A 26591-nucleotide genomic window follows, 5' to 3' on the forward strand; every position below is an offset into this window, starting at 1 on the left:
TGTTGGTCTAATGTTCGAGTGAGGGTTGGTGCTAGCACGCTGTTTTTGTTCCATTGCTCGATTGTGTAACAAAAGACTGTTTGTCTTTCTTCATAATGCACACGCCTTCCCAAATTTGGTTGTGGTCGCAATTTCAATATGACGAATCCTACATGGTCAATAAACGGAAAATTATTAAAGAACCAATCAGAACAGAGCAGTGCGATTGATTTTAGCTTGGTCTCTGTTTAGATTTTCTCAGATAAGAATCATATACATTTTTGGCCATAAAGTTATCATGTTTCTGGAACTGATTCATATTATTTTACTTTGGCCGGTTGCCTTATTTGAGTAGCCTAGATTGATTTGTAAGTAGCCTTAGCTATTAGTAGGTTTCATCATCATGTGATTTTGGTTACCGGTAGTGTATAAATGGTCAGTAATGAAAAGCAAGGAATCATTTTTGAAAACAACACAGGACAGAACTGTTCTTTAGTTTTAAGTGACAACTAGCATAGCCTACTTAAGATAAGAGAACGTTTCATACTAGTGGTGGAACTAGGCTACTCACTGTGCAACTTTTACTTAAAGACTAGGCTAGATATTTAAGTAAATTTGATATAGCAGGAGTTTGATGGCATTGGCATGTAATTCCTTGAATTAGCCAAAATAATACTGAAACCTCCCCAAAATAGTGACGAGGGCTGCCAATGTTTTGCAGCACATCTGAAAGCTTACTGCTTCATGATAGAGCAATTATATTAAGCAATGCTTAGGACAATTGCTAAAATAATAATAACTCTTTGCCCCGATAGCTCAGTTGGTTAGCGCGTGACTTCGTGAATGAACAAGCTTGAACATCAAGTGGCGCTGGTTCGACTCTTGGGGTGTGCGCTTGAACAACACATTCTTAGGACTGCTCTCCATTCAGCGGCACCTAATCAATGGAATAAATCTTGGCAATAACACCTCAACAATCAGAAACTTCACTCTGTCAATCTCGGTAACTGGCCCTGCGTCAAAAGCCTCTACATTATGTGAAACTACCAGGAATAATTATCAAGGCTTTGTCAGTCCGAGGATAAAGATTCAAAACCAAACCATATGTACCGGTATATCTTTCCAACATTTCATTTGACATTTATGTTTAACTCTGCTGTAGCCTATGATCTCGACTTCAGTTTTGCCTCGACAAAAATGAAATTGCATTAAAATGTTATGGTCGGTTAAAATTTAAAGTAGTTGCAGCTCTTGATTTAGTCATAAAATTAAAACTTTTGGGTCTACCTATGCCTATTTAGTTAAACCACAATTATTCATCACAATTATATACTTGTTAATTGTTGATTATATACGTCTATTGCCATACAATATTTTCATTAATAAACACTGACTATTTCAGGTACAGTTTGTCAAGTATTGTTATCATATATACATCATTATATATATATATAAAAAAACATGGTAAAATCTGGAGTTGGAATTGATGAGGAAGTTAAACATGCATATGAAAAGGTTCATACCAAAAAGCTCAGAGGAGCTCGGTTCAAGTTTGATGACAATGCTAAAAACGTGATTCTAGATGGAGTTATTGATACATCAGAAAAAGAGCCTTTTGAGAGACTTATGGAGGGATTAACTGATGATCAATCCATGTAAGATTTTTGAACTTGTATATGTTAAGAGCATGACTTAAACTTTTTTCTTTCAGCAGCCTTATTTCAGGAAATAAATTGTTATGCAACTGTTAAACTGAAAGATAGTCTAGAGTTTGCATTACCTAAAAATCCTACTTTTCATTTGTTTTGCAACCCAAAATTACAGTCTGTGACCCAATCTGGGCCTGCAAGTTACAATTTGAGATGAGTCTCCTACAAGTCTGCAATTATGAACCAAACAAATGGCAGTTGAGCAAGTGACAACTGAGCTAGCAACATTTCATTAGAGAGGGTGTGGGAGTTAATTGGCATTTTTTTCAAATTCAATTTTAGCCCTGCTTTTAGGATACAACAGTATGGTATATTCTATGACCCTTGGTAAAACAATTGTGAAATTTTTGTCCAAACCCACTCCCCTTACCCTGAAAACTACTTTTTGCTTAAAATTGTCTTGTATTGGATATTGACTATGACTCTATGTCAAAAGATGCACATGGGTCAGATGCATCAATTTTGTACCTGTAGTCTCCAGAACGGAGAAAAAATTCAGAATGCTTGGTGCCATAAAATTTTGATTTAAAAGTCTTGAGATACTTCTCTACCAACTAAATCAAAAGACTGCCCCCAAAAAATATCATGTTTTTATACTGAAAATTAAATATCAGTGTGAGTATACCTATTTTATCAGTTTCTAGCAGGTTTACTGCAGTTGTGCGATAATGTACCTAAATATTCTGATACTTCAGCCAAAGTCATGTATTGTTTGACCTCAAGGTAGTAATAAATCATATGCTAGCAATAGTAATAGCAATACTTTTTTCATATGGAGCCATTGCCAATCAAATATGCGTAAAAAGCACCTCACAATCACAGCTAAATTAAAATTTAACAACTTTAACTGTATCTATGTTCTCTAAGATCAAAAATAGGTTACAGAATGCTTCAACAGTTATCATTTCTTATGAGCAACTTTTATAGTAACATTACATGTAAAAATAACTGTACAAAGGAGTGCTTACTGGTTTTACAAAAAAAAAGAAAAAAAAAAGTTCTGGAGACTACAGTGTTCTGGAGACTACAGACAAATTCAATAAGAAAGAAATTCCTAATCTTTTATTTATTCCGAGTCCTCTCTATGAAATCCTGCTAAGTGAGCATACTAGTCCATCACATACTGGAAGAATGTTTGCCATTTTAAACAGGGAAGCATACATTTTTTGTTAAAGTTTGTTCTGGAGACTACACAATTTTGGAGCCATGCTAAATAGCTTCCATAGAAGAGTGAACTATTATCACACTTTTTAGTAAATCTGTTTTCTTGTTTTGTAGGTTTGTTTATATATAAATTTGCATCATTTTACACCCAAACAGGAGCACAGAGTAGGCATTGGTAGAGTAGTACCATGGGTCGTTCTGGAGACTACAACATAGTGGAGCCAAAATTGCAGATTCGTAAAATTGAGAAAAATACAAGGCCAAAATTGTAAAGCCAGTGTCATTTCAACATTAAAATGTAGCTAAAGCTGCACAGTGTTAAATAAAAGTCAGTTTAGCACTGCAGTATTTGCCTGTGAAAAATCACAAGGGAATTACAGAAGTAAAAACGTGAAAAATCCAAAAAAAGTGGGCAATTTTGTGATAAATCCAAAATTTTTGCTAAGAAGTTAACAATTTCCATTGAAAATTAGCATTACATAGGGGGGGCACATATCTAAACTGTAACTTAAAGCCTAAAAAAGTAGACTGAAACCTTAAGAAATACCAAAACTGCAAAAATGCGTTCTGGAGACTACAGGGTACAAAATTGATGCATCTGACCCACATTTGACTTGTTTTATAATTACAAGTAGGCGATAGCTTTGAACCTGCTTATCATCTTCAAAATATACAAAAGTCATTGTTCATTTTATGAGCACTGTATTTATTGGCTGTAATATGATGACATGACACAGCCTTTATTTTGATGACATACAGTGGCCTTAAAGTTGGAGTAGCATTGGAGTCAGTTATACAAAGCTAATATGGTCAAGCGAAATGTCAAAATAAAAGTTGATAATGTGTGCTGTTAGATGGAAGCAATGCTGTGAGAAAACTGAAAATTCCGTTCTTACTGCAAGAACAAAAATGCACAAAACTGAAAGCAAACACAAAGCTCTCAATTTCTCCAAACTTTCTCCATGCATGCCTTATCCTTGCTAGTGATGCCTAATAAGAACCTCACATTCGATTGAACACATCTCCTAGACATCAAAATTTTCTAGCTTTGGCCAGTCACTGTGCATTATTTGCAATTGATTATATATTATTTTCTACATTATTTTATTATATATTACTTTATTTTATACATTTACATTGAAAATTGTAAGCAACCATTGTGAGATTTCACAACACTCCAGGTCCAGGGCGACACTGATGCATCCAACATGCATTTCAGGTTTGCACTTTTGGATGTCGATTTCAGTGCAGGAGATGATGATCGTAAGCAAAATAAGATGGTTTTAATAACTTGGGCTTCAGACAACGGTCCTCCTCGCCAAAGAATGGTCATGTCAGCCACAAAGGACGCAATGAAGAGTGTGTGTGGTGATGTCAGCATCTTTGTTCAATTAAACAACCAAGAAGAAAAGTGCATTGATGAAGTTCTCACTAAAGTTGCAAAAGACGAAGGTACTTCGTTCTTCGGTCGTCCAGTGGTACTGTGTAAAAAAACCAAGACATATACATATGCTGACTAACTATTGACATTGATTGTGACACAGCAGCAACTTCATGTTGATTTGGTGTATCAACTTTTATTAATTTAATCTAAGGAGTACTTACCTGAAGTGCCACTAGAAAGATATAAAGTATTACATTGCATCAGCCACTGATGATTCATATCATATGACAATACACAGCCTTTGAGTGAATAATGTCAATAGTAATTGACACAGCTTGTACTTGCATCGTCATTGGATAAAAATTTCTGAAAAACCAAATGTTCTAGTGTAAAAATAACTAAATTTTGCATTAACTTATTTTGCTTATATACCGTACAACAAATATTGATTATGTTGAACAGCAATGTTGTAGCAATCTCAATTTAAATTGTTAGGTGCTCAAAGAAAAATGTGTGCTCGCTTTCATATAGCACTTTGCTAATGTGTTTACTGTTATTTCGTTATTTGATTATTAATTTTACAAACTGCACAACTGAACAGGGCTCTTTGAAATAAAAATATTTGGTTCAAAATATAATTCTTTCCAAATAAAAAATTACAATTCGAAACAAAAAGAAACCAAGATTACAAATTTTGCATCAAACAAATTATTTCGAATTTTCAATTCATAATCACAATTCCGTGGGGCAACACTTATAGCGATATTGTATGGTAGGCACTTAAACATAAAAAGTTCTGTAAAGTGACGAAACATCGAACCAATCAGAAGTTACCCAAACATCGTTTCAACCAATCAGAAGTTACATGTAGAACAAGAGAAAAAACGCATTTCTGATGGAAAGGAAATTAAGTAAAGTTCAAAGCACGTATCAACTCTCTAGCTGAGTGCTAGAAGGGTAACAATTGGACGGTAGCCACTTAAACATGTTCTGATTGGTTGGCGGTGTCATCGTGTCTTGATTGTCATGTTTAAGTGGCTACCATCTTGAATACCACAATGTTTCTCTGTGTAGATATTTTGTTAGATGTGACATATTCTGTACATACGTTTGCATCTTATTTACAAATACAAACTAAAATTGCTTCTCCATTTCTGGTTAATGGTTGTTATAATGCGGCTGGTAGAACGTTTGCTGTAAAGCCAGCCAGTACGTTTCATCTTTAGTGTGAACTGTGCATGTGTCTTTCTGTAGTTTGTTGCATACACGATAGATTAATTCATATAAAAAAATTGTTCTCTTTCGATTTGTGAATAAAACGGTGCAAAGCAGTTGGCTGTAGTTTATTTTCCTACCTATCTCGCTCTGCAGGTATCATAGCTGATAGTGATATAGCATAGCCTTCGATATGTGACGATTTTCCGATTAGATCGATGTTGTGCGCCCATATCTACTGCAGTGATGTTGTTTGAGCGTCTCAAGATCGTCGATAGACGCTTGCTGAGTTCAAGGAGCTTGTCAAATAAGTGAACCTATCCTGTCTGGCAGACTTCAGACCATCACCAACTTGTTTATTATTTATTTCTGTTTTTGCCACCAGACTAAGATTAAAATTAAGAGTTTTACATTAAAAACCAAATTATTAAACTAATATCAAGTCGCAGGCATCCAACATAACACTGAACTGAAAGAAAACTAAAGAGTCTCGCCTTTCCTTTGGGTAGGCGCCTTTTCCGCAGGCGAAGGTGCAAGCAAAAAATAAAGCGAGTCGTAAATACAAGAAATGATGCCTAGACGTACGGCAGGCCTGGAAAAAATGGGGAATCCGGGAATGACATTCCCGGGAAATTTGTCGGTTTGCGGGAAATTTTTACCGGAAGAATCACGTTACTAACGTCTTTCGTTCACCGTCATCGTAATTTGCTGACACATTGCAGTTCCGACACTGATTCGTATCACTGCGTAGTGCGTATTTACGATTTCCAACTTGTACCTCAGAGCTGAACAAGTTCTTAGCAAAATTGCGCAAATATTTTGCAGTAGTCCGCCCGAAAGCGTCGTAAAAAGCACGGGAAGTGTAATTGAAAAAATTCGAATGTTTGCGGAGGTACAAAAACATCCACAAATAAAAAATAAAGACATTAGCAACGAGCTGCTCTTTCACTGGAATGGGCCTCACATAAGCAAGTGTAATGGCATCGTGAAACAAGCTCTTGACCTACATTTCAAAGGAAAACTATGGCATTTTAGTACTAATGACGTTCGCTCGAAAATGTACAAAGTGTCTGCTGTGGTAGATAGACCAAACAACAAGAAATCGTCACCATTTTTTATGTCCTGGTAATGTATTTGTAGTAATTTCGCATGGGCAAAACTTGCTTGCGGTTTCTTTGATTTACAAAAACAGCTGTTTTAACATCGTAATTTTGATTTTGTTGTCAAATTAATTAATGCGTTTTCGTTATTCTTCGTGTAACCCACTGGCTGTTTTGTAGGTTACAGAAGTAATTTTCCCAACGTCTTGCAGGCCTCGAAATATCCGGCGGTCATGACCTCCGGAATGACCTCAAATGTCTGCCGAAGCCGACTCATTGGTCGGTCATAAATGACCGCCGCAAAATTCCTGACAAAAATAGAGCTAATACAGCAAAAATATATTTTAAATTTGAATTGTTACAATTGTTTGTTTAACCCGAACAAATACGGAGCTGAAACAATAAGAAGGCTACAGGCAATTGTTTTAAAGATCACATTAGAGTGGCGTGGTTATCGAGCTGATGGCAAAGGTAGCCATTTTTACATCATTTCAACGCCTTGCAATGTTGCCTTGAAATAAAGTTGTCTGAACTTTTCAGCAGGATATGTATTCTAATTTTAACAATTAGGATTATTTCGTTACATTGATCGTTTGTTAAAAAGAAACGTCACAGAGAAGCAAGTCTCAGCTGGGTTCCGCACGTGCTAAGGCGAATGTGGCGACCTTATTCACGCTCAGGCCCGGATTTAAGGGGGGGCAGAGGGGGCAGTTGCCCCGGGCCCCCTGACTTTTGAAGGGCCCCCCTAGGTGGTAAAAAATGTGATTTTGTGTTATTTTTTTTCCTTTTGGCCTTTAAAGTTTCTGCAAAATGCTGTGCAGTACTGGACTGATGCTGCTGTAGACGTAGAGATGGTTTTTCGCGCCGTAAGAGCGAAAAATTTTTTTGCACGGGGGGCCCCCCGATCTAAAAGTGCCCCGGGCCCCCCATCAGCTAAATCCGGCCCTGTTCACGCTGATACTGATAGAAATAGAATTTCTGCACAGAAGGGAGGGTGTTAGACACATTTGTCTGCTGTAGAAAATCTTCTTCTACAAACACGACTACACAATACTGTAGTGTGATTTTGTGCAAAATCTACATGCAAAAAATATGTCCGGTTGAGATATTAAATGTCCGCTGAAAGGGCCAGTCCGGTAGGACATGCTTGACCGCTGGAAAAAAATACAAATTTCGAGGCCTGTCTTGTGTTCTCACTCAGCGAAACTTGTTGTGCATTCAGCCGTCTGGCCGTTTTTTTTGTGCTATATGCCTATATCGCTTAATAATTAGTTATGCTATTCATGCACATTGCACAATGCACATACTATCAACCCGTTCGAGCATGAAGCATATTGTTAACTTGTCAAGTACGTAACAAGCGGCTCGTGATGTCGCATTGTTTCATGACATTCACACGGTGGTCGGTGAGTCAGTGAATCTAATTTGTAAGCATGCGGCGTCTAATTTATTAAGCTATTGTTGTTGGCCAATGTATTCCGATCAAAGCGGGCACATCAGGCACAAACAGTGCGCCATGCCTGCTTACGAATACGATACCAAGATTCTTTATTGGAACTATGAAGCTACAAATGGCCGTCTACATTTTTTGCTTGAGGCTTTTCGCCGGAAAACTGTAAACGGTGTAATTATGACGTCATTATCGTGATTGTAAGCCGCGGGAAATTTTTTCGCTAAAAAACAGATTCCCGGGAAGCTAAACATTTTTTCCAGCCCTGGACGTACGGTAAGCACGACAGTTTGACTCAGCGCGTAAGACGAATGAGCGTCCGGAACAGTTGTATATTACCCACCAAGGTGGGCAAGATCACGAGGACTACTTGATTTTGAAGATTAAGGTTGGTTTTTGTGTGTTTGAAAAAGTGCAGTTTTTGATCAGTAAAGCTGCAAAAAAAATTGGTTTTACTGTAAGCAACCTGGTAAAAGGTGGTTGGTATTGCTGCGTTTACAGAGGTTTGACAAAATTAAATAAAAAAAAAAAGAAGCTATACCAAACATGAGGCAGCATATGTTTTCACATTTAAGTTATTTGTTTATACTCAGACCTTTTGTTAAAAACATAAACGTAGAATAAAAAAATAAAAATCATTGCAACTAAGAGTTTAACTCCAATAGCTTTCCATAATAAGAATGCTTTCAACACATCACTTTTTAGTAGGACTTATTGAAATTAGCATAGGGGAAAGGTGTGTATTTTGAACCCCTTAAAGAAAAATAAGCACAACTTCCGGTCAATGTGTATTATTTTTCACCCAGATACAGTCTAGGTACGGTACTTGCAAACCAGTGTAGAAAATATAAACCACGTACAATAAAAAAATACAGAATAATTAAGCAATAAAAAATGGTCCAAATTACACATATGGTGTGTATTTTGGACCATTGGAGTATGTAATTTGAACCGAAGTTGCTTGAGGTCTTCGCAATGAAATTTCTGGATGACGGTTCAAAAATCCCCTCAGCCAAACTCTTTTCACTGTTGAAGCGGTATTGATATTATTGGCAGACGCAATGTCATACGCAGGGCTTTCTTAAGTCTATGGCCCTTAAACCGTAAAATCTTGACTCCATTTCTAAAACATGTTTGACCAGTTGATCTTCAATATTTTTGGGAAGATTAAGTTGTCGACCAATGGTTTTTGACCTTTGTGTAGCGTATTTATTGGTAGCGTATTATTGACATGTCTTAACACTAAAGCTTTGGGAGTTTTGAACTGACGCGGTGCTGCATAGGTGAGATGACTGGTCCAAATTACACTGTCATGCACTGTTAAAAATTACCAACTATGACCTCCATACTTGTTTATAAGTCTTGTAATTGATCACAACATCTCCTTATAGGTTAGAGATAATACCAACATCATATCAGTTTCAAACGTCATGCCAATAACATCTGAGCGCTAAGCAACCAATTCCCCAAAATAACATCAGCATACCCAAAACCACAAATTCATGGCGTACTTAACAGAGGCCAAACCAACGTGCGTGCTGGAGTCTAAACTGGAGGCGAACATTTTCATTGACATATTGCATTGCAAACACAGTATATTTAAACCTAAAACGATTATAATGAAAATTTTGCTTTCAAATTTCAAAATGTAAAATACATTTTTATCCATGGCATTTTATATGCTTGACATAGTCTATTTCAATGAATAGTTGTTCCTGTGTGTGTTACAATAATAAAAACAATTACAGTAGATGTGTAAGGTTTTAACTTTGAAGTTGTTATTTTGTATAGAGCTGATTCACAAAAATACAATGTACCTACATGGTCAAAACTACTACATGAAAGGACTGTGGCCAGTAGCGCAACCAGGATTTTAGTAAAGTGGGGGGGGGCTAAACCAAGCCCCCTGGTTGCGCAACTAATGTGGTGCTACTTTAGTTCAGATATTTAACGAAAAACTTATCTGTTACGACAACTTTAAATAATGTCAGTGCAAGGACTTCTCAGGAATGAAAATGGACATTTAAAGAAGTTCTATAACCGTCCTTACAGAAGTCTCAACAACAAAGAAAAACAAACAAAAAACAAGTTTTTAATGCATAAGTTTTAAAATCTTTTTTTTACTTCCTTTTCTGATACAGGTGAAAATAGACAACAATAATTTTTAAACATAATATTGGCCAATGTAGCTGCATACTTTTGTTCACAGATAACTGGTATTGATCTGATATAAAGTGAAAAACACGACATAACGAGGTTCTGCAACAGTGGTTAACAACTTCATGAAACATGATATAACCATAAAGTACCCATAGGCAAACTGTGTCACCTGGTATATGCTTATATAATATGGTATATTTCTCTTCAGGATTTCGAGGTAAACGAAAAGTTGTTTCTTTGTCTGCCTCATCATAATTTCCATGGCAATTAGTCACACAACATTTTCTACCCATCTTTATTAAATATCAAATAACCTCTTAACATACTTTGAAATATACATGAAAATGAAGATGTAATGAAAACTATGCCTGCACTAACTATAGGCTACACTTTGCAATGGCACAAGTTTGACAAAATTAAGGTCACAAATGATGCTTTGAGACCGCATGAACTGACCAAATTCAACTTATCAAACTTTAAGCAGCACAATTTAAATGCACAGTTTTTATAAGAACAATCTAAACATGTTAACGTTTTGTTTTTTTTTTAAAAACTTTGCTGGTCTCAAAATTGGAAACTAAATTTTTATTAATGCACACAAACTTAAAAGCGTTTGTTAGACTATTCCTTCTTATACCACATTAGACTATTCCTATTTATACTACATGCACAGTAAGGCGATGTGAAATTTGAATGGACAAAATCGAATTATCACACAGGGTGACTACTGTTGTGTAGAGTATGTTTGTGAAGTTTTATGCAATAAAATCCAGTATCCGTAAACATGTAATCATTTTAAGATTAGTATTTTCTAATTCTTGCAAGGTGATTCCACAAAAATACTATCACAACGCATCAATCCACGTGATCCAGATAGCGCGCTCTGATTGGCTAGTTAGGGAAAACGCGTTGTGTGCCGCACACACGCGCGCGTGAGCGATTGCTGTCTGCTGCTGAAAGTCCTTACTCCTGAGACTAGAGATTTATAGCTTGATGCTGATTACTGAAGATAAGGTTGCAAAATTCAGATAAGAAGTTGTTTTAGCCGAACTGTTTACTATAATTTTATGCTTGGTTGTTAAATCATTCAGGCTTCGGTTCAAAGTTAGGTTAGGCTAGGTTTTCCAAATCATGTAAAGTAGGAGGCAATGTCTGTAATTATCAGGTCTTCTGGAATAAGAACTGCTTGTTCAGGTCAAGTTGCAGTTTGTGGTTCTGATATTTCTGCGTTTATAATATATAGCTTTTAAAATGACATTAATAAAGTTCATAGTATTACCAGAGGTATTACGGAAGGCTCAGACATCTCAAGTTTTCAGCACTTAAATTCTTAGTTCTCTGTACTGTATGTAGATTATCTGTTTTCAAAAAATTGCATTAATCTCTTCACATATTATCTTTAGTTCATAAAGGTGACCTTGTTGTGGGTAGCATTGTTAACTGTTAAATCATGCCGAAAAGTTTTAAAAAAGAGTAAGAAGCACGGAAAGCTCTTCTGTCATTGGACCCTCGAAGGAGCTTCCCACTGCTGATTTACCAACACTATGGTACGTTATGTTCTTGCATTCTGTGCTTTGTTGAAGGTGATACTCAAGTACTTTATCTCTGACAGGTTTTAATTAAGCTTGGTAGAGGCATAAAACATAGACCAACTCGTATATTTTCATATGGATGAAGGGTATCGGTAGTTGTTAAAAATACTAACATATAGCTTGCATGAATGGACAGTACACGTACAATAACCAAATAGCAGACACTTTTCAAAACCTTAATGTGTTGAAATAATTAATTGCATGTTTACGAAGATAGAGCACTCATAAGGAATTATTTTTTCAGGAAGCTGGAAAAAAAGCTAACTATTCTCTTTTCAAATGAAGATCGCATTCCTAAAACAGAATTGAGGTTTCTCCTCTCCCAACGTTATCATGGAGTAGAAGCACCGTTATACCAGAGTCACTATATACATAGTCTGGAAAGTCAATGGCAAATCTGCCTGAGGTTGTTGTTTACAGCGCCACCTAGGAGAGCTATGGTTAAATCACAGAATCTGCTTGGAAGGTATGCAAATACAGGCATATTGTCTACTATCAACGGTGAAACTGTGCATGATATTGTGGTTGCAGACTTGTTTTAACTATTGCAGAATGTTTAGGATGTTAGTTACAGTTATTATCTAGAAAAATTCGTTTGGTCTACTTTTCTGAGGCTTAGGTTAGCATGACTACAAGTAGTTAAAAGATGATGTGACTTTTCAAATTACTAAGGAATTGATTAGTTTATAGTTTGAAGTAGTGGTCTTTAAAGTTAATAAGTTTCAATGTACAAAGTATATACATCAGCTTACTAATTGAAGGGATTAATTACTAAATATTTGTGGAAGCTTTAAGCTAAAGTAGGCTTGAAATTAGTACCGTAATTGGCAGATGCTACTTAGCCAGCATCATTTCCAAAAATATTGATTGATCGATTAATTCAGTTGACAGTTATTTTAAAAAGGTCTATAAAGTTGTTTTATTTAGTGATACAACAAAACGGTGATAGGTTTCAATCTGTGATACTCAAAATAGCCACTCCCAAAAATAATTTATAAACAAAGAGCATTAGCAAGACAAATTTGAGTACCGGTAAGTATGTAGGTTCAGTAATTTAATGCAACAATGTCACAAATATTAAAAGTCCTGAGATTTAACTTAAAACTAGTTAGGCTGAAGGAAGATACAGCAGAATCAGATACTTACCGTAACTTGTTCCATATTTGGGGAACCTGGTTTGCGACATATATAGCATCTTAAATTAATTGGTTATGTACAGACTGGAAATTTGATTGAATGGACCAGTTAAGGCAGTTATGCTGACAAAGGTTATGTTTTGTTTATTTCCTTTGTGTTGTAATTTCCTATTTTTTATTAGCATGCCGTTTTTTTGTAGGTCATCAGTCTACTTTGAGACTACTAGCAAACACTGGTTTAATGCAGTAACCGGTTAACCACTACTTTGCTTTGTATCATCTTCTTTTCGCCCTTTTTCACATCACAGAAAACATAGCTTATGACTGCTTGAGGTTTCAGTGGCATGGCTGAAGTTTTTCTTGTTGAAGTGGCTACCATTACTAATTGCTTGTGATCTGCTTGACATATGTTACAAAATACCTATAGGCTATCATAACGTGTCAAAATCAACAACTTGGCATGAGGTTGCATCCCAATTTCTTAACTAATTCACATATTTAAAATGAACTGCCAAGTTGTTGATTTTGACAATTTGAATATTTCGGATATGTTACATTTTAGCATGTTACTTGTGGGCCTGTCATTCCTGATTTTGAAAACAATTTATGCTTATGAAAACAATTATATGCTTAATACAAATAGAGAATGTTCATAAATACAGTATATAATATATATATTATATATTTCTTACAATGCAGCAATAAGTGTACAAAAAGGTTTACAATTATACAATTCTTAAAAGTCATTAAAATGTTGTCACAATGCTTGGAAGCTCTTCAAGACATGAGTGAAGAACATCTTATATTTTTCGATGAGGTATGTTGAGCTTGACTTGTTTACATGCAAAATACTATTCAATCAAATATAGTTATTACTATCTAAACCTAAAGCTTACTGGTTAACAATTCTCCGCAACAGCATTGTCTGTTAACCGGGCTATTATATTGTGATTATTCTTGTATTTTTTTTTTGTCTTTTTGCATGTATGGTAATTAATATGGACTTATTGGTGTGGTGCAAATAATTTGTAATAATAACATTATCAATATGAAATTTGGAAATCTAACCAATGAAATACTTAACTGCTTCAGGGCCTTCAGGTCGAAAAAGTTAGCTTTCAAAAGCATAATATGCAATATACACGATTATACTGGTGCTACTTTAGAAGTGCATTAATTCAATAATTCCGAGCTATATTTACATTTTGAGGTACCAGTAATGAACGTTCTTCTTTGGTGCCATTTTTTTGCATACTATATATAGCAATTGAACGTGACTTACTTTACATTACTGGTATGCTAAAGAACAATGGCATCACATGGTCACCTTAGTTCGGAGAGATTAATGGCACTTGATGAAGATGGTGCATTACTGAATTTATTTGTATTTTACAGTTGAATGAAGATTTGGATGGTGGAAATTCGCCTATGAAAGGGGAATTTTCTTCGAAAAGTGGCGTATTACACTGACATATTGCTCAATGAAATCAACAACCTTAATCTGCCTAATGCATATCATGAGTATTGTAAAGAAAGCTTATTGCCGGACTTGGACTGTGGAAGGTATACAGCAATCCATTAACTGGAACCTCTACGATGGCGCTTTTGAAGAACTTTTCTAGACCCTTGCTATGTTGACATGTATTGTTTTCACTGTGATGGTCAGAAATAAAAAAAAAACTAAACTTATAAAAAAAAGTGCTGTATGCGTATGAGGAGTCATATTTTTACTTACCACTACAAGACTTCTTACATGGTAGAAACAAAACAGCTAAACAATCGCATAAGCCGAACAGTGCACTTCGTAGGCCTAGCACTCCGAAAAGTATAAACAATTCTAAAAGCAAACATTGAAGGGGGATTCCTGTTGTATTTTGTTATCCGTTTTTGATTTGTACAATAAACATCGTAGCATGCTTTTCAAGCTGATTTCACAGCACATTCCTTTAATAAAGAATAAAATAGGCTTTCTATTAATACCGTAACTTAAATACTGTAAAAAGTACACAGAAGGGTGCCAATGCGGCAATGATGTAGTTGCAGTGAAAGTACAGTAAACCACTTTTATAATCCCCATTCATTCGAATGAACTAAAAAGTATAAGAAACCATGCGGATTAAAATTCTCGTTTATATACCCATACTGTATGTTATAACTTATGTGAGGTTTACTGTACCGGAATATACAGCATGCATTGTAGATACGGAGTTCCTTCAATGTAGGTACAGATTCTCAAAGTGCCAATTTCAATCACTGTTTTATGCAGTCTCGAGTAAAGCGCAGTATGCCGGGGTGGTTAGTCTAATGTTCACTCTAGACATTAGATCCCTTCACTGCAGAGTGCTTTACAATATCTAAAGTTTTGGCGGTACTGCTAAACATTCGAACTGCAGGCGCGGTATCACATGCAACTCTTTGATGCTGTCGACCGAAGTAGTGTTCAAGAGGATCCTGCTTTATTCTTGCAAGTATGGTACCGTACATAATCTGCGCCAGTAGCAGACGTTTCTCGAATTATTGCTGGTAAGGACGATACAAGAAGAGCATCTGAAGCTTTACTTAGTAGCATATTCTCTCTATTGACATCCCCAACTAAATCTGAAAATCAATGACCTATCATAAATAACATTTAGCAATGTATGTTACAATTAGCACACGTGTTCATCACTAATCAACTATACACACTACACAGGGATGCTAGATTAGTGAATCTTCTCAATATACGAGTAAAGTAGCAGTGAGCACCATATGCTTATTGCTTAAATTTAAAAAAAAAACATAATATATATATATGTGATTCACTAGGCATAAGCTCTTAATTTTTACTAATGTCAACCATCATGACATACAGCATAAAATTATACTATTTTATTGTGCTGATCTTACCTGATGAAACTGTTTTTCCCACTGTGCTGTTGAAACTGAAAACCTTTTCTTTTCATCACTTGGAACTTTGTACAAGTAACAAAATCCCATAGTTGTAGTGTTGTTACATTGTGGTAAACAGCAGTTTATTCCACTCCATTTACGCGTAACTTGGGACATTATCAAACTAAATAATCATAACTAAGATAATTCACAACCCTACATAGAGTACAGCATTTGATTATAACTGTAATGCTAATAACAACAAAAGATAATTGCTAACAAAGGTAGTGGTTAACCGGTTAATGCATTAGTGTCTGCTAGTAGTCTCAAAGTAGACTAATTGATCTTCAAAGAACGGCATGCTTAAGATAATAGGAAATTACAACACAAAGGAAATAAACAAAACATAACCTTTGTCAGCATAACTGCCTTAACTGGTCCATTCAATCAAATTTCCAGTTTGTACGTAATCAATTAAGATGCTATATACGTCGCAAACCAGGTTCTTCAAATATGGAACACGTTACGGTATCGGATTCTGCTGTATCTTCCCTCAGCCTAACTAGTTTTAAGTTAAATCTCAGGACTTGTAACCTTTGTGACATTGTTGCTTTAAATTACTGAACCTGCATAGTTACCGATACAGTAGCCTACTCAAAATTGTCTTGCTAATGCTCTTTGTTTACAAATTATTTTTGGGAGTGGCTATTTTGAGTGTCACAGATTGAAACCTATCAACTTTTTGTTGTATCTTTATAGACCTTTTTTAAATAACTGTCAACTGAATTAGTTGATCAATCAATGTTTTTGGAAATGATGCTGGCTAAGTAGCATCTGCCAATTACGGTACTAATTTCAAGCCTACTTCAGCTTAAAGGTTCCACAAATATTTACTAATTAAACCCTTCCATTAGTAAGCTGCTGTATATACTTTGTACATTGAAACTTATGAACTTTAAAGACCACTACTTCAAACTATAAACTAATCAATTCCTTAGTAATTTGAAAAGTCACATCATCTTTTAACTACTTGTAGTCATGCTTAACTAAACCTCAGAAAAGTAAACCAAACGAATTTTTCTAAATAATAACTGTAACTAACATCCTAAACGTTCTACAATAGTTTAAAACAAGTCTGCAACCACAATATCATCCACAGTTTCACTGTTGATAGTAGACAATATGCCTGTATTTGCATACCTTCCAAGCAGATTCTGTGATTTAACCATAGCTCTCCTAGGTGGCGCTGTAAACAACAACCTCAAAACATGACTTTCCAGACTATGTATATAGTGGCTCTGGTTATACCAAATTGGGCCTCTTGACAAAAGGACAACGAAAACGCTTCAAAAGAAAGTTAACAAAAAGGTGAGTTCTTACAAATTTTTTTGTCTAGTGATTTTCTGTGAAATGTACCAAACTTTTGTTCGATCACAGGCTTGTATAAGTATATTCTTTGATAACAGGGTCGGGTCATGCATAGACAGGTCTCATATTGTGTGCTGGGGTTGGTCAGTTGTTGTCATTGACGTGGCTCTTCTAACAACATTTGTTGAATGGAGCCATATGAGAGAGACAATGAGTTACTGCCAATTCTACAACCCCACTTCACCATTGCAGATGTAGTGCAACCAACTCTAGATAGTAGGTAGTGGATTTTTCCTTTTCCTAAAGCATTTCCTCGCGGGAAAGAGATTCAGATGTTCTGATTTCTATGTCTGTAAAGACAGGGTTGTGCTTTCACTAAAGCTAGTCGAGCTATGTTGAGAAGTTTTTTCTTGACTATCACTGATTTTTGCTGCCATTTGTCCGAAAGAGTATTATTTGTTATGTTTGGTATATATTGTTTTTTGTTGTGACAGTCAGAAATAAAAATAAACTGAACTGATTTACATGGATTATTTTGTGTTCTTTACATTTATCATTCACACAAAAAACTTGTTTTTCAAGAGCCTCAAACAACAGCGAGTAGATGATTTCGCTGCAGCAAAGAAGTCACAAGTGGTAGAGGAAGAGAACTGGAAAAAACAGAAGTTTTCTGCAGCAATTGATGAAGAAAATGACTCTCCTTTCGAACCAGCTGCACCAAGTATATACATCTGAATGTGACAATGCCCCAGTATCCAGTGATGATCCTGCTCTGCAATCTTTTGCTGTGAACATGTTAAAAAATATTTGCAAACCAAAGGCAGCAACTCTTGTTCATTCGTTTGTACACGTTTTACAAGCACATATAAAGTTGGTTGGTTGATGTGTAAGCTACCATTGGTAGAGTTGAAGGTACTATATCTCTCAAAAAAACAAATGTAAATCGCCCAAAACAATCGAATATTAGTGCAGTGCGTTGTTGGATTATGTAATACATATTACTACAGCAAAACCAAAGTGTCATCTTATGCACAGTGCATTCCTACTCTTGCCATAGAAGTGAAAAAGGCTTTAATATCATCAGCTTTTGCTGACCAAGCAAAATTAGGGTTGCCGGGTGATTGTTTAATATCTTACCGTACACCCCCAGCCTTTAACTAAAAGGGCAACTAGCAGTCGCGTCATACGTAATTGTTGTTGTGGTTGTTAAAGTTGGAAATTTTTATAATTTAAAAAAAATAAACAAAGTTTTTTTCTTCAAAAAATTTGTACCTGGCAACTCTGTGCTGGCAACAAACGCCAGGGACAAAATCGACTACATGTTTAAGGTTACTGAATATTTTTGCGTGAAATTTTACAGAAATGCTCTACATAGCAATAGTCACCCTGTGTGATAATTCGATTTTTGATTTTTTTAAATTTTTTGATTTTCACATCGCCTTAATGCACAGTATAGAACAATCGGGTATTTTAGACTGCAACAAAATTTTAAAACCAGGTTCGAAAATGAGAGTGTCTCTTAATTCCTGGATGCCTTCATGCCACATTTTTGCTGTACTGTTCTACAGTGTAGCAAAGTATTAGCCTGCACAAGTCTAGCCAGACTAAGCAATTATTTTTCTAAAATAGAATTTCAAAATGCTGCATAGGATTTCTAGATTTGTCTGAGCCATGGCGACCTTGAAATACTGACCATGCAAGCAATTTTAGGCTCAAGAGCTGAAGGCTGACCCTGCAATCATGCGTTTAATATACTACACCTCTACTAAAAATAAAAACAACTACACAAATTTGGAAAAAAAAAACAAAGCTAGCCTCAACAATTCCCATCATTCTCAAAGGTACCGTACAGTAAGTTACTTTTCACACAATTTCATAACACTTCTTGGTGTGCCCTCAAGTAGCCTAACATTATTTTACCAAAACCGACGCGGCTACCGGCATTCGCTAGCTAGCCTTCAGCCTCGGTACTCAATATTTGTATGCATGGCCAGTATTTCAATAAATCAACATTTCATTTGTCCAAATATCCTACCCTAAATAACATTTCAACAGCAAGCACCTTAAAAACCACCACAAAACCTAATTCAATTATTGAACACAATATCAGTGTTGCCAGAAGTTTAAAACAATTAACTTTTTAAAAGAAATGCCATAAAAAGGAGTGCAATTTTCAAAACAAAGCTGAGTAAAATTAAAAAAATTGTTCAATATACAAATTATAAAACCGCAGATAAAGCTGCTAAATGAAACGTTTAGTAAAGTTTCATCAAATAGGAATTATATTAAAATTGAAAGAAAAAAAAGGTATTTTAAAAACTAAGACTTTTCTGCGTTTTTGAAAAGTAAAGATAGTTTTTGTAGATTTTTCCTGTTCAAAGAAGGGTATGTTAAAACAATTGTGCAAATTCAATAACAGAACAACGGGACAGTACCGATTAAAGCACACAGATATCTGTTGGGGTTTTCACACCTGGCAACTCTGCATCGTTTTAGTATGCTTGCGCAAATGGCGAATGAATATACAATTAAAAATTGATTTTCTAGCAAACTTTTTTATATAAGATAAATATTTAAGGTGAAAAACGTTCACTTCAACTTTTTATACATATCTTTTCAATATGGTATGTCAAAGTCATGAAAACATGTTCGCCTCCAGTTTAGACTCCAGCGCGCACGATGACATGGCCTCTGTTGAGTACGTCATGCACAAATTCCAATCTCCCAACCACGTTTCTAAACCAAATGCGCTGAGTTTTTCACATCCGGGCTATTATTATTTTTTTCTTTCAAGCTGTTCAAAAATATGGACAAAACAATTTTTATTTTTTTAGTTAGGGGACTGGTCCAAATTACACACTGGTCCAAGTTACACCACTTTCCCCTACAGGGCTACAACCATTAATAAAACTTCCCAATTTTTTTCGAAGCGTAATAAAGTTGTTCTTTGGAAGACAACAACTAAAATGGAATTCATCGATACATATAGCCTAAGCCTACCATAGCTTCATAGAAGATCTTTTACATCCACCTCTTCAACCATAACGGTTTTACCACTTTTTCCTTTTGTTGCTGTATTTCATTTCCACAGTAGGCTACCGCATTTTTTGCGTTCCAACAAAGAAAACTAAATTGAATTGATTTTTTAGGCTATCCTCGGACTGAGAAAGCTTGATCCTGGCGGTTTCGCATGCTTGTTGAGGCTTTAAACCACTGACGCAGGCCGGTCACCGAGTTTGATGTTTAGTGTAGAATTTTGACGCGAATTCTACGTTAAAGAATATCTTTCTCACTGGCGCCAAACAGCGGATCGGATTATTATATGCGTCGCTTAGTTAATACGGTTTTGCGCCTACAACAGACAGAGAAACAAGTTAAGTAAATTGAATCTGAACACGGTCTTGAGTTCTGTTAGTTTATTGTGGCAGAAAGGTTGCAAGATCACAAGGTCAGATCACAAGTTGCAGGTCGCAAGTTCGTTTAACAAACTTAGTGCGCAGATTTGGGCTACTTCAATCCTATATAGAGCTGGTGGGGATAGTTTAGTCGACTCACCGATGCAGCAGCAGCAGCAGGGCTTGGAGTGATAATCCGTATAAACAATAATCCAAATAATAATAAGTCGTAACAGTCATACAGCAATTGATTCTACTAGTGCATCTTATTCAAATAGAATAGAATACAAAATTTACAATTATAGTAAATAGTCAAGAAATATTTTTCATAACGTTTCCCAATTTATGCTTAAGAACTAAGATTGAACAGCTCGCTTTACAAAATGCAGCTAATACAAAACTCAAGAGAATTTCTGGTCTATGTTTTCACAAGTACACAAGCGTTTGCTTTGTTAGTTTTTGTGCTGATTGCAGCAAAACACAGAGAAGCCTTGTTATTTAAAGACAACGAAAAGAAGAAATAGCTTCAAATGATATGCCTTGGTTGAAGCAAGCAAGCAGATAACAATCATTCGCTAACGTTGATACAACATTTTTCAAGATGCGGCAAAAGGCTTCGAAGAGTTATTGTCAGAGGTGGGCACCCGCTACTTTTAAAGTAGCGCGCTACCCGCTACTTGGACCAAAATAGCGCGCGCTACCGCTACCCGCTACCAATTTACAAAAGTAGCGCGCTACCCGCTACCGCTACTCGGACCAAAGTAGCGCGCGCTACCGCTACTTCTTCCGCTACTTTTGTCTAAAATGACACTAAGTTAGGAAACACTTGTTGTGTGCGACGCGAACACAACAGGTGCGGTAGTTAATTGCGCCGGTGACGTCACGATTTTCCTAATCCACCCGGCAGGACTGAGCAACTGTTAAAGCACGCCAACTTGAAGAAATCACTCGGTTTCCAATGACTGCTTCGCAGCAATGAAGTTTATACGGTTTTTCTGTCAAGAAATAACACAACATAAGACACTAGTCACAATTCAGCAAGCACAACAGTCGAACTGATAAACGTACCAAATTTGTTGACAAACAGTTCTCAATCCACTGTACGGTACACAAGTTCCACAGGTTGGCCAATGACGCACTGAATAAATAAATTCGCGATGTTACCTTACACAATTATTACGTAGGCTACCGTACCGTACAACCATAACGCTAGGTCAATAATCATTAAAAAACAAAGAAACGTGGCAATTCACTTGGCCTAGTTAAGATCGGTTTACGAGAATTAATTTCCATTAGGCTGACAAATTATTGGTCAATAATTCAGTAGTAAACATAAATCCACAATTCACGACACAAATCAATCAATCATACAATTCAGAATAATGAACGTACCGGTAGTATGACCGGATCAGTAATGCCAAATGATGCACTTGTACGCGAAGGATTCTATAGTGATTGACTCTGCAATATTTAAGTTTGAAGTATTAGCCTAACAACAATTTACGCACATCAGAGATACGTTACGTTTGTTTACGGTAGACAGTCAACATTCAGTTATACAAAACATTATTACATCACAAGTACGCTCACCAGTAACTTGAACTTTGAGAGATAGCAAGCTGCAAATATGGAATTCAGCCTACACGCAAATAAGTATTACCATAGCAGTTGTCAAACTTAAGTCCTGTAAAAGTACATAACAGAGAAGCAGCTAACAAAGCATAAACATCAATCAATCAACTTTCAGTCACAAACTACAGTAACTAACAAGTTCGGCTAGCTGGCAAACTAGCAGCAAAAACGAAAACGTCTCGAAAGTTCCATAGACAATCTCGTGGTGAGTGTTGCCATTTGCAAATCAGCGATAACATAACAATGAAGGGGAAACGACGCTAGGTGGCGAATACACAAATCAACGGGAGTAATGCAGTAAAACGAAAGGCAGGCCTTTCAAGGACCTGTTGAAAATCTAACACTCCCGGGCCAAAGAAGGGCCAAACTGGGTCATTCTTTTCATGAATAAAAGTTTTTCAACAGTCTATTGTTATGTAACAGTTCAGTCTTTAGTCTCTTCCTCATCGCTCTGATCTTCCAGCAAAATCTCAACGGTGTCTATTGGTGTCTCATCTTCATCTGGATCATCTTCTTCCCTTTGGACAATTACACAAAGCTTGGATATTGGTCTCTTCAGAGATCCGGTTGCAGTCTTCACTTCTACGGAACGAACAACGCCGTGACGATCAGGAAATGTTTCAATTACTCTGCCTAGTGGCCATCGTTGTCTGGGAGCAGAGTCATCAATCAAAAGGACGATGTCTCCTCTTCGGATATTCTCCTTTCTGTGAAGCCATTTTGCTCTTGACATCACAGATCGTGGGTATTCCTTAACCCACTGCTTCCAAAAGGTGTCTGCCAGAAACTGCACATGGCGGTATCGATCACGTGGTCGGTAGCCATCTCTGTCGCAGCTTAACATTGGCGGTAAATTCGCTGAAGAATTCAACTTCAACAAGTGGTTAGGTGTAAGAGGTAAGTCGCCATCAACTTCCAGCTTCACATCGGTGAGTGGTCTTGAATTGACGATGTCTTCCACTTCAAGAAGTAACGTGTGCAATGTGTCATCATCGAGTGGTTGTTTTGGTAAGATGTTCATAAGAATTTGACGTACTGTGCGAATCATTCTCTCCCAGGCTCCACCCATATGGCTGGCTGTTGGGGGGTTGAATGACCATTCTACACCTTGTTGTCGAAGGCTCTGGTGGATCTGGTTCTGATTCCACTCATCGATGGCTTGCTTCAAGATTCTTTCACAACCCACAAAGTTGGTTCCATTGTCAGAGAAGATTTTCTTGATGGGGCCTCTGCGAGCTATGAAGCGCCGCAAGGCATTTATGAATGCGCCAGTTGTCAGGTCTGGTGCCACCTCCAAGTGAATGGCTCTAGTTGTGAGACATGTGAAAAGGCAGCCGTATCTCTTAATGTCACTTCGTCTGTTTCGGACATTTAGCGGCCCAAAAAAGTCAACGCCAGTCTGTGAGAATGGTGGCTGTGACATTTGTAACCTTGCTTCTGGCAGTTCTGCCATGAGCTGTTGTCTAGGTTTTGCGGTCCTTCGTCGGCAAGGCAGGCATCTTGCAAGTACCCTTTTAACCGCAACTTTGGCATTAACTATCCAGTATTTTTGGTTAATATTGTTCAGTGTATGGCTTTCACCCATGTGCTTCGATTCGTTAGTATGACAATGTTCAATTATCAAGTCCGTTAAGTGGCGCTCTGGAGCTATGATAGCAGGATGTCGCGTTTCGAACGGTAAGTCGGCTCTGTCGATTCTTCCGCCAACACGTAGAACATCTTTCATTACGACAGGGCTGAGTTTTTAGAGTGGGATCCTCTTGGATTTGGGCATGTTTGGGTGTTTTCCTTTGGATAGAGATTTGATCCAGGCAGGAAAACTCTGACGCTGCTCGTATTTGATTAACTCAATTTCTGCCTCATCAAGTTCTGGCACACTGATTGGTCCTTTCAGTGTAATCTGGGTTTCTTTCTTCATGCGCATCAGTAAGTACGATTTGAATCTCAGGAACCAAGCTACTGATAGTTTCAGTCGGCGCAGAGATGAGAAGTAGGAGATTAACCTGTCGGTTCCTTGGCTTTCCGTCCTAGAAATAGCAAAGGTTTCGATTTTTCTCTTTGGTTTGTAAGCAGCAAAGATATCTTCAGATTGTGGTTTCTGAGCAGTTTGATTGGGCCATTCTTCTGGAGGTTTCCTCAGAAAATCTGGACCTTTGAGCCACATCCCAGAATTCAACAAGGCTTTGGCCGTCATGCCCCTTGAAGCTTGGTCAGCAGGGTTCTGCTTCGTGTCACGGACAAGAAAATTTGAAATGTCGGATTCAGTATCGAAATTGCCTACACCTGTCTCTTTTGGTCGAGTACCTCTAAGCAACCAGCCTAAGGGTGTCCTGACTGCATCAGGTCCTTGCTTCGGGTTAGGTGCAAAGCGGTTTTCAATGCATCGGTGGGCGACAGCATGATCATTTCCGATCAACAGTGTAACTGTACCATGGTCCAGTTGCTTCAAGTCAATGCCTTGGAGGTGCTTGTGCGTTTGCAGATACTCCGGAGAAGGCGCTGGAGTTGGCTTGGTAGGTATCTTGTCAACGACGATCACATCTGTCAGTTCTTGCACTTCGCCGCCAACTACTGGTAGAACTTTCAACGATACAGTTGAAGAATTAAAGGAATATGGTCCACTCGAAGACAGTGTTTGTACCTGGAAGTCACCAGATGGCTCAGGTTTCAATTCAAGCATGTCTACAAGCTTTCGTTCACAAAAGGTGCGGTTTGAACCAGAATCTAGGAGAGCATAAGTATGTATTACCTTTCCTTCTCCTGTCACACGTACGGGAACGATGTCCAAGTAAGTTGCCGAGTTGCTTGTTCTGGAATGGAAGGTTTCTACAACTTCATTTGTGTTCCTTGCTGATGGTCTTCTTCCGGAATCATCTGGCTGGCTATCATTTCTATTAGCAATGGGGTTAGGGTGTCGTCTCTGGACGTGTTCTCCAGTTGTGACCAGATACCGATGTAACAGAGAATGATGTGATGAGCTTCCGCATTCAGTGCATTTACCTCGGCTTCTGCAGTCGGCACGTATGTGATCTGGTCCAAGACAGTTTAAGCACAGTTTGTTCTTCCTTACAAATTGCTCCCGTTCAGTGACGGATTTGGCTTTGAACTCTTTGCAGTGTTGCAAATAATGTGTATTATCGCACAGGATACATTGTATGAGTCGCTTGTTGCCAATTTGGAGCTGTCCGGATCGTTCAGTAGGTTTTGTCACTACGTTAAACAGTGAAGCCTTTTGTTTCCCTTTGGTGTCAGGCTTGTTAAGTTTGTCGACATTTGATGAAAAAAGTTTCACGCCATAGATTGAATTGGCAATCCTAGATTCGTTCGTTATGAAGTCAGCAAAATGTTGGAATCCAGCCACTTTTCCAGTGTCATCATTGATTTTCAGAGCTTCAATTACCCACTTTTCTTTCAGAGACGCTGGCAGCTTATTTGCAAGGCAGGTGATAAACTGCACGGTATCCAAGTTCGAAGCTTCGGTGTTTGAGCTCAATGATGAACAACATCTTTTCAACAGGACGGACAACTTCTCCAATTGTTCGGGTTCGTGGTGAGAAATTCTGGTAACAGCTCTCAAGCGTTCCTCGCAAGCATGCGCAATAACGTGTGGTTGGCCATACCTCCGTTTCAATTCTTCCCACGCTTCATCATAGCAGTTGTGACCTTCGCTGCTATCGGCAAGGTGCCTTATTTGTTCACAGACTGCATCACAGCAGTGCTGCATGAGGTAAGACATCTTCCTGTCGGGTGTCAACCAATCAGAAATATGGGACTTAAAACGGTGCCAGAAAGCCCAGAAATCGAGTGGGTCACCAAAGAATTTCTTAACATCTGGTTTAGGTAGAAGTCGTTCTGAAAGATCAGGTTGTCGGCTAGTATAATAACAAGGGTAATTTACCTTTTGGTCTGGCATTCCTGCAGATGTTGCAGTTGGTTCTTGTTTGTGCCGCTCATCACCGTGACGCAGAGGTTCCAGGTGTGTGTCTTTGTGAGTGAAGGTTTGCTGTGGCAATCGTACGGGTGTCATTGATCCAATATTGATAACCGAAGAAGAATCATCTTGCCAGAGTGCGGCTTCAGTTTCAGCAGCTTTAATTTGACGCAGGTCTTCAGCTTCGGCTCTCTCACGTTCAAAGCGAGCTTTATCCTGCTCCAACCGAGCTTTCTCTTGTTCCATGCGAACTAGTTCTTCTTCCTCTCGTCGCCTGGCATCATTCTGTTCTTTTGTCAAACGAGCTAGTTCCAATTTGGCATGTGCTTCACGTTGACGCAAACTATACATTGTACTCGATGACCGAATGCTTCCGGATTTGGAGCGATGGGAATGAGTACGCAAGGACGAGTGATGTGAGCGTAGTGGAGGAGTTTTAGTGTCTGTCCTCTCGCATTCCGAGAACCACTGTTTGACTCTATCAGCAAATTCTTCTTTACCTTGAATG

At 37.5% G+C, this 26591-nt stretch overlaps 2 protein-coding genes across 2 annotated transcripts; one reads left to right on the forward strand and one right to left on the reverse strand.

Annotated features, from left to right (window-relative positions):
• The first annotated feature begins 1385 nt into the window (after positions 1-1385).
• Positions 1386-5567, forward strand: LOC145765519 (uncharacterized). Its single transcript, XM_082577352.1, has 2 exons — positions 1386-1634; positions 4072-5567. The coding sequence occupies exons 1-2, from the start codon at positions 1441-1443 to the stop codon at positions 4370-4372; spliced, it is 495 nt and encodes a 164-aa protein (XP_082433478.1). The 5' UTR covers positions 1386-1440; the 3' UTR covers positions 4373-5567.
• A 17009-nt stretch (positions 5568-22576) lies between these two features.
• Positions 22577-23878, reverse strand: LOC145764430 (uncharacterized). Its single transcript, XM_082576044.1, has one exon. The coding sequence runs from the start codon at positions 23876-23878 to the stop codon at positions 22577-22579; it is 1302 nt and encodes a 433-aa protein (XP_082432170.1).
• Between the last annotated feature and the right edge of the window lie 2713 nt (positions 23879-26591).

Source organism: Aplidium turbinatum, chromosome 2 (genome assembly GCF_918807975.1).
Source record: "Aplidium turbinatum chromosome 2, kaAplTurb1.1, whole genome shotgun sequence".
NCBI lineage: Eukaryota > Metazoa > Chordata > Ascidiacea > Aplousobranchia > Polyclinidae > Aplidium > Aplidium turbinatum.

Bases quoted from the DNA above. Each gene is read 5' to 3' on its own strand.
- LOC145765519 (XM_082577352.1), top strand. From the start codon at position 1,441: ATGGTAAAATCTGGAGTTGGAATTGATGAGGAAGTTAAACATGCATAT. The intron at 1,635-4,071 runs GTAAGATTTTTG...CATGCATTTCAG, and splicing joins TTAACTGATGATCAATCCAT to GTTTGCACTTTTGGATGTCG.
- LOC145764430 (XM_082576044.1), bottom strand. From the start codon at position 23,878: ATGAAAGATGTTCTACGTGTTGGCGGAAGAATCGACAGAGCCGACTTA.